Genomic DNA, 13,173 nt, shown 5'->3' with positions numbered 1-13,173 from the left:
GTTAAATGCCCTAAAATTAACTGAGTGAAACACTTTGAACCAATGCGCTGATGCACGTACATGTGCAGGGACTTTTGCGCCTTGGCAGCTTCGTCCTTGGAGCTGTAGCGCACTACAGCATTTCCCTGTGTCAGGTTGAGGTGGAATGTGATGAGGGGGCCGTGTTGCATGCACAGTGTTCGCAGAGTCGAACCATCAATCTGAAAAAGAAAAAACAGCTGCCAATGGTGAGCCAGCTCATTTAATTTTAGCTACAAAGGGGCGTATTTTCAAAAACTGTGGAGAAGCAAGCCTCTTACCTGCGGAGTGAGGTTCCTCAGCACGAGCCAGCTACTTGTTCTGGTGGAGCTGTCTGTACTCCATGTGGTACCTGCTGTGCACGAGAAAGAGACAGCAGTGAAAGGAAGAAGTCTGTTGGCATGTGGTTCATACTTCCCAAGCTTATGTGAAACCAGAATCAAGTCAGTTAAGCTCAATGGGTGGTGTCAACTTCACCCACGAAAAAAGAAAAGCTGACCAGAGTCAGTTGATTTCAACGTTCAACCACAACAAGATCTTCTCGAGGCGTTATTCCTGCCTGTGCTCTACCTGTACAGCAGCCCTGCGGTCGTAGGCCACATCAAAATGCCTCCTCCTATGAGAGTATACTGACAACCACGCTCACACATAGTACTTTAAATACACTAACCTCTGCACGGCTCACAGAATGTGAACTTTTCCTCTTTGCTATACGGTTTCATTTCTAATTATTCCACTGTTTTCATTTTTTAAATGTCCAGTATTTTCACATGAATGCTGTTTTCTTCCAAATCACCCATGGAAACAATTCCTATTAGAAGTGCATTGTCTTCCAAAAGTTTGAAGCTCTGTTGGTTTGTTATTTTAACAGTTATATCTGTCTTTTGGATTAATGACATGACAAAATTCACGTGAAGCATTTGAAGAGGAACATGACAAACATTAGAGACACAATAACCTCTTTGTAACACTACCTGTGGTGTAAGAGCTGCTCCAGCCTTGTCCCAGACCCAGAGAGCTGCCCCCCCAGGTGGAGGAAGGCTTTGTGTTGGTGAGGCCAGGCGGGGGGCGGGAAGGGGCTGTGGTGCTGCTCCGAGGGCCCTGTGGGACCTTCCACAGCTCGTGGGACAGAGAGGCCTGGCTGTGAGAAATGGGGCCTGGAGACCAAGTGGATTTCATCTCTGACAGTTTACCTACAAGAAAAAGAAGATGGCAAAGGTTGGTCTGCAGAATCATTCGTCCGAAAGACAACCGCTCCCGCAGGAAGGAGTCCTGCAGGATGAAATCGCTGAAAAGTTCTGAGAAACTGTCCAAAGGTGAATATGAATAAGCAAGTAAAGACTGCATTACAAAGTACAGCCTTCGCTGGATTTTACTCCAAAATAATCTCATCTTGTGTCATGGTACAAATCTATCTTCTGTTTCTGTGAAGCACACACTTTACATATAAACCAAAAATAACTGAACTTGGTGGCCTTCATGCACATTTGTGTGTGGCGCAGGAGGCACAAAACCCCACAGTGTGTTAGCGTATGCATGAGATGTGTTTGAGAGACACACAAAAGGAAAATTACTTCTTTCAAACAGACCAGTTAAGAGTCGCTATAAAAACGGGAAACACGACAAGCTGTACTCTCCATGCCGCACACAGAGGAGGAAGGAGATGCACTAACATCGCAGGGAGGGGATTATGCACTGCAGGATACACAAAACTGACAGGGATACAGCTCAAATGAAGGTCACGTTTAATCAGGGGCAGTGACTCGTATGGAAAAGAAGACACGTCTCTCCAGTGAATGGCTGAAGCTCTGGGTGTTAAAGTAACAGGAAGGAGAGGAAAATGCTGACTTGCAGTGAAATTAGCCACTGCAGTGTGGCGAGGGGGTGGGTGGGTGGTTGTGGATAAACCATGTACCTGCATCCTCCATCTCCGGGGACGAAAGACTGAACGAGCTAGTGTAGCCACTGACTGGCCAATCAGTGGAGGGAGGCAGAGCCTCGTTCTGAGATGAGGTGGGAGAGGAGCCTAAGCCGACGCCAGCAACACAAACAAATAGATACAAAACAAATAAGGAAAACGCAGCAGAGAGAAAATGGCATAAAGAAAAACACACAACAAATGATGACAGTAAGGTTCTTTAAGAAGAGAAGAATATAGAATATGACAATGATTACAGCAGCAGTTAAAAAAGTAGGAAAATGAAGAACGAAAGAAAAAGAAGCAGGCTCTCAGGTGGCAGAAATACACCGGATCACGGCTGATTCATACACCTTTCTTTTTTAAAATCATCTCCAATTCATCTCTTTACTTATTTGACTTTAAACATCAGAACCAAAACACTCAAACTGAGCATCTTGATTTGGAGGCGACGTGGTCCGGCCTTCACTCACTTCTCCTGTTCTCACCTCCGCTCCTGTCCCGGAGCAGGTAGCGGTTGACATCTTGGATATTTGTGTTGATGGTGGGTCCGCTGGGGACGCTGCCGGGGGTCACGTTGGGGTCAGTTTCAGGGTCGATATTCTGGAGGCCCTTCCACGGTACACCAGGACAAAACTCTGAAAGTAAAAGGAACACGTGCGCATGATTTTCTTACTTACGGGACACCAAAGAAACTTATAACAGGCATGTTTCACAGGTAAAGGTTTTTCTATTATGCTCATTTTCTGCACATGAATTCAAATGCCTGTCCTGAAGATATGACAAAGCAGTTTTTGGCAGACAACATAACAAACTTAAAGCTGACAAACTGAGAACATGAGCGCTGCTCACCTGGTGGCCAGTTGATATTGGTCCCATTGGCCATTTTGTCACTGCTGCCTTTGCTTTGTCCCCAGCTGTCTGGAGGCACCAGAGGGCTGGAAGGAGACTCTGAGCTGGATATCAGGCTGTAGGGGCTGTAAGATTCATCCAGCTGAGTGGGCTTTCCAGGAGGGCCCAGGTTGGCACCTAAGAAAAGCACAATGAGACAATGAGACATCTAAAACCCAAATACATTAACAGTTTTTAAATAACTGGCAGAAACTGCTGAAACAGTATTTTCAACACGCTCAAATACAAAGGGATTTTCAAGCTGGCGTTGGGTCTCGTAAACATATTGTTTGAATATATCATGCTGGATATACAACTTCCAGTCCACATTTCAGATCTGCATTTTACACATTGAACACTCGTCTCCAGTGTCAAAAGGCTATTAGGTGAAATAATCATGACAGTGAGCCCCGTTTTCTTTCTCACCGTGCTTGCCCAGGTTGGGCTCCAATGGAGAAGAGTTTCCAGAGAGGCTTTCGATTGAGTTTGGGTGTGTCCACTGTGACAGGCGCGATTGGGGTTGGGGGGGTTCCTTCATTGACAGACTTCCCACCTCCATGCAGTTTACATTCAGTCCAGCTGAGGACATTAAGGAGATGTTACTTCACAATCCTGCAAGGACTACTTTTCCACATTCAAAGAGCAATGCTGATACTACTCACAGAGAGAGTAGGGGCTGTAGGTGTTAGGAGATGACTGCGGCTCTTTGGTCTGCAGGTCCGGGAGGCCTGGAGCCTGGGGATGACCTGGAAATGAATCCAGGGAGGATTTGGCTCCACCAGGATGCAGGCCTGAGTGGGAAGGGGGCGGTTGCTGTTGCTGCTGCTTCATCAGCAGGGCCTGGGCCAGCTGACGCTGGTGCTGTTGGATCTGCTGCTGCATGTTATTGATTGTACGTGCAACCTAGGGAAAAAAATAAACATGATGGATATTCAATGCGCAGGTTTTACAGATCCAGTAGGAGAATTAAAAAGTGAACCTACTTGCTGCTCTTGTTGTCGAATGGGGCCAGAAACATTGCGCTGCGCCTGCAACATCTGCTGCTGAATTTGTAAACGCTGGTACGCCTGTGCAGGCATAAACAGGATTAAAAGTTTCTCAATGCCACGTACAATAAATGTAGATTAAACAATATGACCACATGTCCTTTTTAGTTACGTATGAGGTTAAAGATGAATTTAAAATGCTCAGATGTATCCAACAAAACTGAAAGCAGATAAAACTAAATGAGACTCACCAGTTGCAGCTGGTAAAGTTGATTTAGAAGGGTCATATGTTGAGGGTTTATTGGTGAGGTTAAAAGTGCAGGATTCAGACCAATGTTTTTTGCTGCAAACTGTAAGAGCTGTGCTTGAACCTGTGGAAGAAAAAGATAAGTAGGCAATGACTTAACAAAATGAAGATGCAAATCTGAGAATCTGCCTTATGTATAGTCTGCACCTTTCTCGTGTTAGACTCTGAGACATTTGAATTGAAATAATAAATGTAAGAATCTCACATGGCTGCTTTTAAAGGTTATGGTACAAGTCTGAAGTATTCACCACTGTATACATACAAACTCGTTCTCTCCTAATATTTAGACAGGAAGTGTTAAATAAGTTCATATGTTTGTGTGTATGAGTGTACCTGAGGGGAGAGAAACTGAGGCACTTGAGCACGTAGACTAGGCTGAGAGGAGCTGAGAGGCGGCACTGGTGGCTGAGGAGGCGGCTGCGGCATGGCCCGGACTTGTGCTGCTCCACCACCGCCAAACATTCCACTCTGCACCTGCCGAAAAGAGGACATGTCGATCATTTTCTTTAGCATTTACTCTACTGAAGTGACCTTGTTTTAATGGAGACTATTTACATTTGTGGCTTTTAAGCATCATAAGACCAGCTCAGGTATGATGTACTACAACGTGCAGAAATCCCAGGAAACATTTAGACACTCTGCTGTCATCAGCAGGGAATTTAATACTGCACATGCAGAGCGTATTTAAATATGGATTAACAATGGAGTGACTCACCTTATCCATGAAGGGCAGGCGGGGATCTGCTGAGGGGTCTTTGGAAAGAAGCGGAGGCCGAGGGCAGCTCATGGGCTTGTTGATGAGCCCGTTGTTGTAGTCGTGGCCAGCTATCCCCATCCCACGCTTGTCAAGCTCCGTCTTCTTTTCCAGCAGGGCACTCATGGCCTGATCCAGGTTCATGTTGTTGCTCTTCAAAGCCTCCTCTGCTGGATCCCTCTGAAAACAGAAAAGAGATTAATCCCAAAATGTTCGGATCAAAATTATGCTGTTATAAGCATTTCATGATTAGCTTTATTATTATTAATTACTAGTCTTTTAATAAGAAGTTTATAAAATGGCTATTGAATGTTTTTTTTTATATATATTTATATTTGAAGAAAAGACTAAGCACTCACAGGGAAGCCCATGTCAGTCAGCTGCTTGATGAGACGATTCATGATCCAGACCTCATCCTGCTTCCCTGGGATCTTCCCCTGTAGGAGATGTGATCAAAAATGACAATGTCAGTGCAATTAACTGATTTCTTATGATGTCAAATAAAAGCATAAGGAAGTGTTCTTTATCCAAGCATTTGTGCTGCACACCTTTGGTGGGGGCTTTTTATTTGCATTGCTCCAAGAGTTACAGGAAGAGTTGCTCTCCTGGGAGGCAGTGCTATTCCACATGTCTACCTCCTCTGCATCCCACTGACCACCTGACAGGCTCAGGTCTTCACTTCCACCTCCCCATCCATCTTGCATAGGTTTGGGAGCTGGAAACAACCACACAAAAACGCATAACAACAAATAATAAGGGCAAAACAGGTACCTTATGTGGCATATTTGTGATGTTTGTCATTATTTAAAATAACATGCTCAAAGTACTACAATATCTCACATATCAACAGGATGGATACTGAAACCCAGTATTGGAACAATGACTGGGCCAAAGTATTAATAAAAAAACAAACAAACCTTGATTAAAGCAGAGTTCTGTTCTGTTTTTAATACCCATTATCTCTCTTTTAGAGCCTCTGAGTGTGAGTGCAGCTGTCTCTTACAACCATGGCTGCACTGTGCATCAAATACACAGACTTGCTCGAAAGTGTGGTTTCATTTCTGAAGAGTAAATGCTCACAACACTCAAAGCCACACATGCAACAAGTTTTTCTTTTTTTTTCTTTTTAAATATAAATATGCCAAGACGGAAACATGAGCAATATGTCAAAACATTTAGCAAAAGAGTAATTTGCCTTAGTTAAATTAACATAGTTGAATCACTAAAAGTAACCATTAGTCAGCTGAACGAGGCGTTTTGGTGGTTAAAAAAAAAAAAAAGTTAACATTAAGAACATGAATGTAAGTTATCTGTTACCATGAGCACAAAGCTACTATTAATTCTATTGTTATTGTCTTTATAAATAACAAGAAGTTAATTATTAAAATAAGCAGTATGAATAAGAGCAACAGGTAAATTCTATTCTATTATCTACTATTCCCTGGTCCAAGTTAATCTCAACTATATGGGTAGGATGTTTGAACCACGCTTGACAACCTGGCTCAAAAGCACTGGGGATGGTTGGGTAATATGCATGAGTCTCTTAAGCTAGTAATGTTTATAATGCACAATTAAAAACTTGTTTGTACGATGTTTTACATCTAGTAAATGTGAAGGTTTTATGTTTCACATAGAGACTACGTCAAAAACATAATATAGCCACTAGGGGTCAGTGTAGATTTATGTGCAAAACCCAAGTACTCCTGCTTCCCTTGTGCCATATTGATGTCCTTGACTTGACTCACCGGGAGAGAATTTTTAAACTTCTGTTTTTAAGCAGTATAGCAACACATACAGTATGATTGTATCCCAAAGCTATCCACACTTGGACGAGACTGAGCCCTTTACCAGGTTTACAAGATGCAGGTGTCATTGTCGGGTTGCCCCTGCCATAGCTCTCCGGATTGCTTTCCCCCCAGCCCCCACAGTTCCCGCTGGGTTTGCCCCAGGCAGACGTCCCATTATCCACGCTAACCGGGGAAGATGCAGGTTCCCCCCAGGAGCTCTCCGATTTTGTGTGGGAGCTGGATATCTCTCCCCAACCTGGAGGACACACAAACACAATCAGTACTACTCAGAAACCAATCAGATCATGCGGCGTTTTTTTCAATATTGTGACCACACAGTGTCAAACTAAACTACAAAGATTTTGTTGTTACGATACGCCATTTGTTCATTACACTGACTTCTGTTTGCAAAATTGTGTGTTTAAATGACAGTTAAGAGACCAAATCATTATTTCTTGCCCTTCATACAGAGCAACAATAAAGGCTCTTTGTGCCATACAGCACGGCCTGGTTTACTTTGCTAGCTAAGTTTAAATGTGCATGGTAGATGCCCAAGACACAGAAAATGGGATGGAAATCTAACAGTGATGTATGATTGTGTCTTGACCATATTCAATGTCTATATATACATAGAAAAACCAAACATTTTAGTATTTGATCCCTAATAACCTGAGGCTTAAATATAACTGAGTCCGGTTAACACCACTAAACTGATTTAGCCTTCTGCTTTGAAGTGTGAAATGCCAGCCATGCAGAGAGGCAGAAACCTGGGTTTGGCTTAGCAGGAAGGTTGATGGAGGGAGGAGATGCCCATTTAAGATTTGGCATGGTCCCGTCCCTTTTGGCAAGAAAGACAGAGTGCTGTCTCTAGGCCTGCAGCAGCGCCAAGCTCAGTTTAGCTCTCTCCCCAAGGAAAGGTCAAGTCCCAAAGGCTGCTTCAAAATTATAGTTAACATTCAACCCTCTTGTGTCACTGGGTAAGAGGTGCACTGATCTAAACAAGATATAATCTCATCTGAAGAGTTTGTTTCTATCCATCGTAAGTCACTAAAACTCTATATTAAACAGCCAGTGAACAGCCTGCTGTCAGGATTGATCCAAAGGGTTCAACATGAAGAGTCAAATGAGGGCCAGCAGGAGGCTTCTGCCCAGTGCATAGTGTCTTGCTCCTCCTCCTCCTGTTCCTCACTTCAACTACTGACAGATGGTGGCTCCTATAGAATTACACACTTCCTATCCACCTCAAACAGTTTGTGGTGAATCAATATTTTCACGAGGCCCTTTGTAAACAGCATTCTTGTGTTTCCTCTGCCATGTGAGGTTGCCAGGGTTGCCCCCATAGTCGAGCCGAGAGTTGTGAAGTGTGAGGGCGTCACTGAGGGACAGGCCTGGCCCTACCCACCTGATTTAGATAGTTGATTAGAGGCAAATCCAAAGAGAGTAAACTAGGTTAAGATATTACCTTTAAGTGGATCAACAGCTTGGAGCTTAGCAGTGGACAAAGCCAACCACCAAACAAGCTTTTTAGCACCTTTTGCTTTGAACAGTGAACAAGGATGAAGAAACTAGGAAACCCAGGCAGGCATTATAGTTTACCATTAACTAGATTAAACTCATTGAAATCAAAATTTGAATGCTGACTGTGTATATTAACTATACATTGTTAGCATTCATAAACAGGGAAATCTGAGCAAGTCATGTTACAGTCTGCATAATATATAGTTTATATCACCTTACCTTGAGCCATCAGGGGACCTCTGCTGTGAGATGCTCCAGGCTGGTGTTGCACAGTAGGATCCAAAGGCCCACTGGTGGGGCCTGAGTTCTGGCTGTTTTGGCTGTGGCTCTGTAGGGGTGCAGGTGGCCCGTGGTAAGGGTGATTGAGAGGGTGGGGATGGTTGTTGTTGGTGCTGGGGGGATTATTGCCTCCAGTAGTAACTTTAGCTTGGGACGATCCTGAATTGTTCCTGTCCCACAGATTGACTGCCTTGTTGTAGGTACCGGGATCGCCCCAAGCAGAGGTCCCGTCATCGATCTCCATCTTGCGTCGGATGGAAGGAGGGGAAGGCTCTTCCCAGCCTGTAGGCTCAGTTGTTGAGGATTCCTGCTTATTTCCACCCCTACCTGGACCTTGTTTCACTGAGCCCGATCCCCCCCAGGACCCCATGCTCCCTCCTCCATTGTTACCACTAGGCCCATCTTGAGGCTTGCCCCCCCAGCCTTGAGAGGGACCACTGGGTCGCTGAGGAAGTGACTCTCCCCAGCCACCATTACCTCCAGGTCCTTGAGAAGACATTCCCCAGCCTCGTGGTTCTCCTTCCCAAGCAGTAGTGGGACTCTTTTTACTCTCTTCTGAGTCCCCCCACTCTGCTGTGTTATTGCTCACTCCACTGCTAGCCCAAGTGTGAGATGCTTTGGGCTGTTCTCCCCAGTTCTGGGATCCTGACTTGATGTGAGAATCTTCCCACCCACTTGGCTTCTCTCCCCAGGACTGACCACCATTTTTGGGTATACTGGTGCTTGGACCTCCTGGTGGAGGGTTTCCCCAACCACCAGGGCCACCTGGGGGCTTGATGTTGCTGGGTGGCTCTCCCCAACCAGAGCTTGGCTGGTTGGTAGCTGCTATGTTACCACCCCAACTAGAAGTGCCCTGAGAACCAGGCGCATCATTTTTGCTCCCAGAGTCAGTCATCTGGCTAGGGCCTGTGTTAGTGTTGGAGGGCCCCTGGGCATCGACTGGAGTGGTTGAGCCAGAGCCCCATGATCCAGTGGCTACATCACTCTTACGTTTGGTATCGTCCATGTCCCAGGAAGTGTGCTGGCGAACGGGAGTCTGTCCCCAGCCACTGTTGCACAGCACCCTGGGGTCCAGATCCTGGGCAGGCATCAAAGGAGCTGATTTTTCTCTGGATGACCGGTCTTTTTGCTGGGGATGGCCTTCCATGCTGTCACTGCTTCCTTCACTAGCCGCAGCTGTGCTTACAGCCCTGCTCCATGAGATGGACTGAGAGTCCTGTGCGGGAGAGCTGGGTGTATCCCATCCTCCCTGGGTCTCTTCAGGGTGTTCACCCCAGCCTCCAGAGTTCCCTGTTCCATCTCCTTCATGGCCCCAGCCAGGTGCCTCCTTAGATGAACTTGCCTTTGAGTTGCCACTGTTACCCCATACTGAATTACCATCTTCACCATTGACCTGTGAGCCTCCTGGCGGTGGCTGGGTCATGGAACCCAAGCCTACAGGTGCACTTCCCCAGCCAGGCAAACTGCGGATGGGGCTGGGGGGTTCCTGCTTATTAGTGTGATTTGGTCCATCAGTTTTAAGGTTCTGAGGTTCTGAACTGAAAGACACATTCGTGGACGGGGAGGGGTGTGGCTCTGCATCAGAAGCCATCATGGTAATCCAGGCATTGCCAATCCCCGAGGAGTTGCTGTTAGTGTTGGCTCCGGTACAGGTGCTGGTCTGGGCTGGTGGGGGGCCAGGTGGATTGCAGAGGTTGGGTGTAGAGTGAGGAGGTGAAATGGTGTTGGCTCCCCCTGAGCTGCCTCCCCCTGTGCCACTTCCGTCATGCCCCAACATGGGCCAGGCAGACGGGTTGGCATTAGGGTTTAGGTTCAAGTTAAAGTTGGTGCTGGAGGATGATGAAGGACCCCAGCTCCTAGTACTGCCTCCTCCTCCTGGGCTGTCACTCTTCGTTTCACTCCCCATTGAGGACTGAGGGGGGCAATGGGAAGATACAGCCCCAGGGCCCCAGCTGCGACTGGCTGCAACCTGGCCAGAGAGCATGCTGGTTCCAGTATGATTGGCAGGGCTGGGCCCACTGTTGGCTTTGCTGCTGAGGTGGTTGGCAGGGAAGTGGCCTGTTTGGCTATTTGCTCCCGTGGCCATACTCACTGTACTACAACTACTGCTAGTACTACTGCTTCTGCTGCTGCTGGTCAGGTGACCAGAGTCAGTGTCCAAAGGGCATCCTCCTGGAGGGACCTGGCTCTGGCTGAGTGTAATAGAAGGCCAAGCCTCTGTGTCCTTCTGGTCGATAATTAGTTGATCCCAGCCACTGAGATTGGTGGAAGATGCAGCACTCGTAGCACTTCTGTTGGCTGGCAGGTGCCCCCAGAGGGGATTATCATACTGGGCTCCCTGGCCACTCTGTGGGGGCAGTTCTGTGTGAAAGACACACACAAGGAAAATAGACACACACACAAAAAAAATCATGAGCCATAAGCAGGAGCAACAGGATGACAGCAGAGAGACTAAGTTGCATACGTCATCACACCCACATTTGCTTAGTAAGATTGAAATACCATGGCAACATGCAATGTGTCTTCACCATGCTTTATAAATGAAAATACATACCACCCACATAAAAATAAATAAATAAAAGGAAAAATTACTAATATGATAACAGAGGGGGCTTTAATTAGTAAATGAATAAAAATTATGTACTTTATTTGTATACTACACATTTCTAAAGGAACAAACACTTTAAAATATGTCATTTATCAAAATAAGGTGCCGTGCATTCAGTACGTTTAAAGAATTTGTAGTAAAACATGATATTATATTTTTCTCTCGTCTTTCCCTCAAATGTTCAATTAGTTTAGTGCAATTCTTTAAAAAAATGGCAGTGATAACATTGCTTTTCTAATTGAAAATGATTGAAAAGTTATGAGTATTTAAAGAAAGGAACAACAGAAAGATTGGAAACGTGGTACAAAGCTAGAATACTATCTTGGAACCTTTTAAGCTAATTGGTAACATGATTAGATAAAAAAGTTTCCAGAGAGGCTGATGGGAAGAAGTTCATACAGACTGCAAGAGGAAGTATTTTATATTTTATCATAAAAAAAACAAACAAACTGCTCTACGTATAATAATAATAATAATAACTATTATTATCATCATTGTGATTATTATTATGTATTGTAGGTCATAAAAAGATTCAGGCTCAGGAATACTTGTCAACATTATCACTGCATTCATGAATGCAAGTTAAAACTACGCTACCATTTAAAAAAAAAAAAAAAAAAAAAAAACTGCCTCATTCTATGGGCCTCAGGTAATTTAAGATTGACTGAGGAGAAGTGGAACAATGTTCTGTGGTCTGACCAATCAAAATGAGCAATTTCTGGGAGAAATAATGGAAGTGGAATGCTCCAGACGGAAGAGGACAGGGACATTCCAGCTTGCAATCAACACACAATTCAAAAGCCAGGAACCGTGATGCAGAGGTGCTTTAGTGGACATGGCAAGTCTCCACCTGTGCACCATTAATCCTGACAGATATATGTGCACAGGCTTTAGAGCAACATATGCTGCTATCTAGGGAATGTCTTTTTTAGTGAATGACTGACCCATATCAGCAAATCAATAACAAACCAAATTCTGCATGTATTTCAAATGCACTGAAATGTATTTATTTTTGTAATACCTTCAGGTAAAAATAACATAGTCTTAATTTTTTGACAGCTTTGCTCTTTATTTTACTGTGCATGTATACAGCTCAAGCATCAATAATAAAGTTTTCAGTTTCTAAGGTTATTTATAACAAACAAGGTTAAAAATAAATCAAATTAAAAACATTTGCATGTAAAATATTTTTGCTGAAATAATTTAACACACACTGCAAACAGAAGTCATAACAGATAGATACTGCACCTTTCCAACTAGTGACGCACAGATCTGATATGTGATATTCCTTTATTGTTGGGGCCTCTCTGTTTACTACAACAGTTGTCAGCACACAGAGCACAGGCTGAATTAATGCTGCGCTCATTTTACCTCTGAAGTTGAAGCTGGGAGTGATGCCACTGCTGTGGTAGCAGTAGTAAAAGCAAGAAATAGCAGGATTTATTTTGGTCTTTAGCAAGGTCGAACCATTCATCCATCGCCAGCAATAACACACAATACCTTGGTCGTTTTTCTGTGTACAGCTTGCTTAGCGAGTCACAAATACACAACATTTATAGCACAGATTCCCAGTTTTACTACTGTTGACGTGCACTGCCACCATCTTGGATTATGAAGTCGGGGTTGGCGGGGCTTCTCCAACTTTCTGAGTGGAAAAATTCTACAACTGGAAGGCAGCATAACACAATATGAGGGAGCTATCAATTCAGCTGCACTGGCTCCCCATTAACTCCAGAGTTAATTTTAAATAAAACATGCTTTTGGGCAAGTTTTTGTTTTTTAATGTTCATTTTTGTTGTGACATTTATATTCAAAGGTGCTAAATAAACAAAAATGCTTCCCCATCAGCGTCTCTTGTGTTTGGTTTAACACCTGTTTTAAAGCCTTCGTTTCACTCATGGTAACACAAGTCAACTCAGTTATTTCAGATTTCCTGTTTCTTTTGAGCTCTACTCCAGCTGAGATACAAGTGTGTGACTCAACACATTCCTGTTGTGAGCAGGGCTATATTAGAAGCTAGCGTTATTGTAAAGGAAAACAGTAAACAGTAGTGATCCTCACACTCAACTTAAATAACCCTAGTGCAAATAATTATTATCTATTAAAT

The 13,173-nt window shown here is 44.3% G+C and overlaps 1 protein-coding gene across 12 annotated transcripts in view; it reads right to left on the bottom strand.

Moving 5' to 3' along the window:
* tnrc6c1 (trinucleotide repeat containing adaptor 6C1) overlaps positions 1-13,173 on the bottom strand; it is a 46,695-nt gene that overhangs the window by 7,516 nt on the left and 26,006 nt on the right. For 5 of the 12 annotated variants that reach the window (XM_026165178.2, XM_026165168.2, XM_080300348.1 and 2 more), the window contains 16 exons: positions 8,399-10,819; positions 6,723-6,917; positions 5,423-5,589; positions 5,234-5,311; positions 4,836-5,054; positions 4,454-4,594; positions 4,065-4,184; positions 3,811-3,894; positions 3,490-3,730; positions 3,254-3,406; positions 2,789-2,965; positions 2,410-2,574; positions 1,934-2,044; positions 993-1,211; positions 300-373; positions 61-200 (listed from right to left, as the gene is read on the bottom strand). In XM_026165178.2, the coding sequence (XP_026020963.1) occupies positions 61-200; positions 300-373; positions 993-1,211; positions 1,934-2,044; positions 2,410-2,574; positions 2,789-2,965; positions 3,254-3,406; positions 3,490-3,730; positions 3,811-3,894; positions 4,065-4,184; positions 4,454-4,594; positions 4,836-5,054; positions 5,234-5,311; positions 5,423-5,589; positions 6,723-6,917; positions 8,399-10,819 (4,705 nt within the window). The remainder of the gene's footprint in view (positions 1-60; positions 201-299; positions 374-992; positions 1,212-1,933; positions 2,045-2,409; positions 2,575-2,788; positions 2,966-3,253; positions 3,407-3,489; positions 3,731-3,810; positions 3,895-4,064; positions 4,185-4,453; positions 4,595-4,835; positions 5,055-5,233; positions 5,312-5,422; positions 5,590-6,722; positions 6,918-8,398; positions 10,820-13,173) is intronic. The other 7 variants (XM_026165169.2, XM_026165170.2, XM_026165171.2 and 4 more) reach the window with 7 other exon arrangements.

Source organism: Astatotilapia calliptera, chromosome 4 (assembly GCF_964374335.1).
Source record: "Astatotilapia calliptera chromosome 4, fAstCal68.1, whole genome shotgun sequence".
Taxonomy (NCBI): Eukaryota; Metazoa; Chordata; class Actinopteri; order Cichliformes; family Cichlidae; genus Astatotilapia; species Astatotilapia calliptera.
This window is presented reverse-complemented; position numbering and strand designations above follow the sequence as displayed.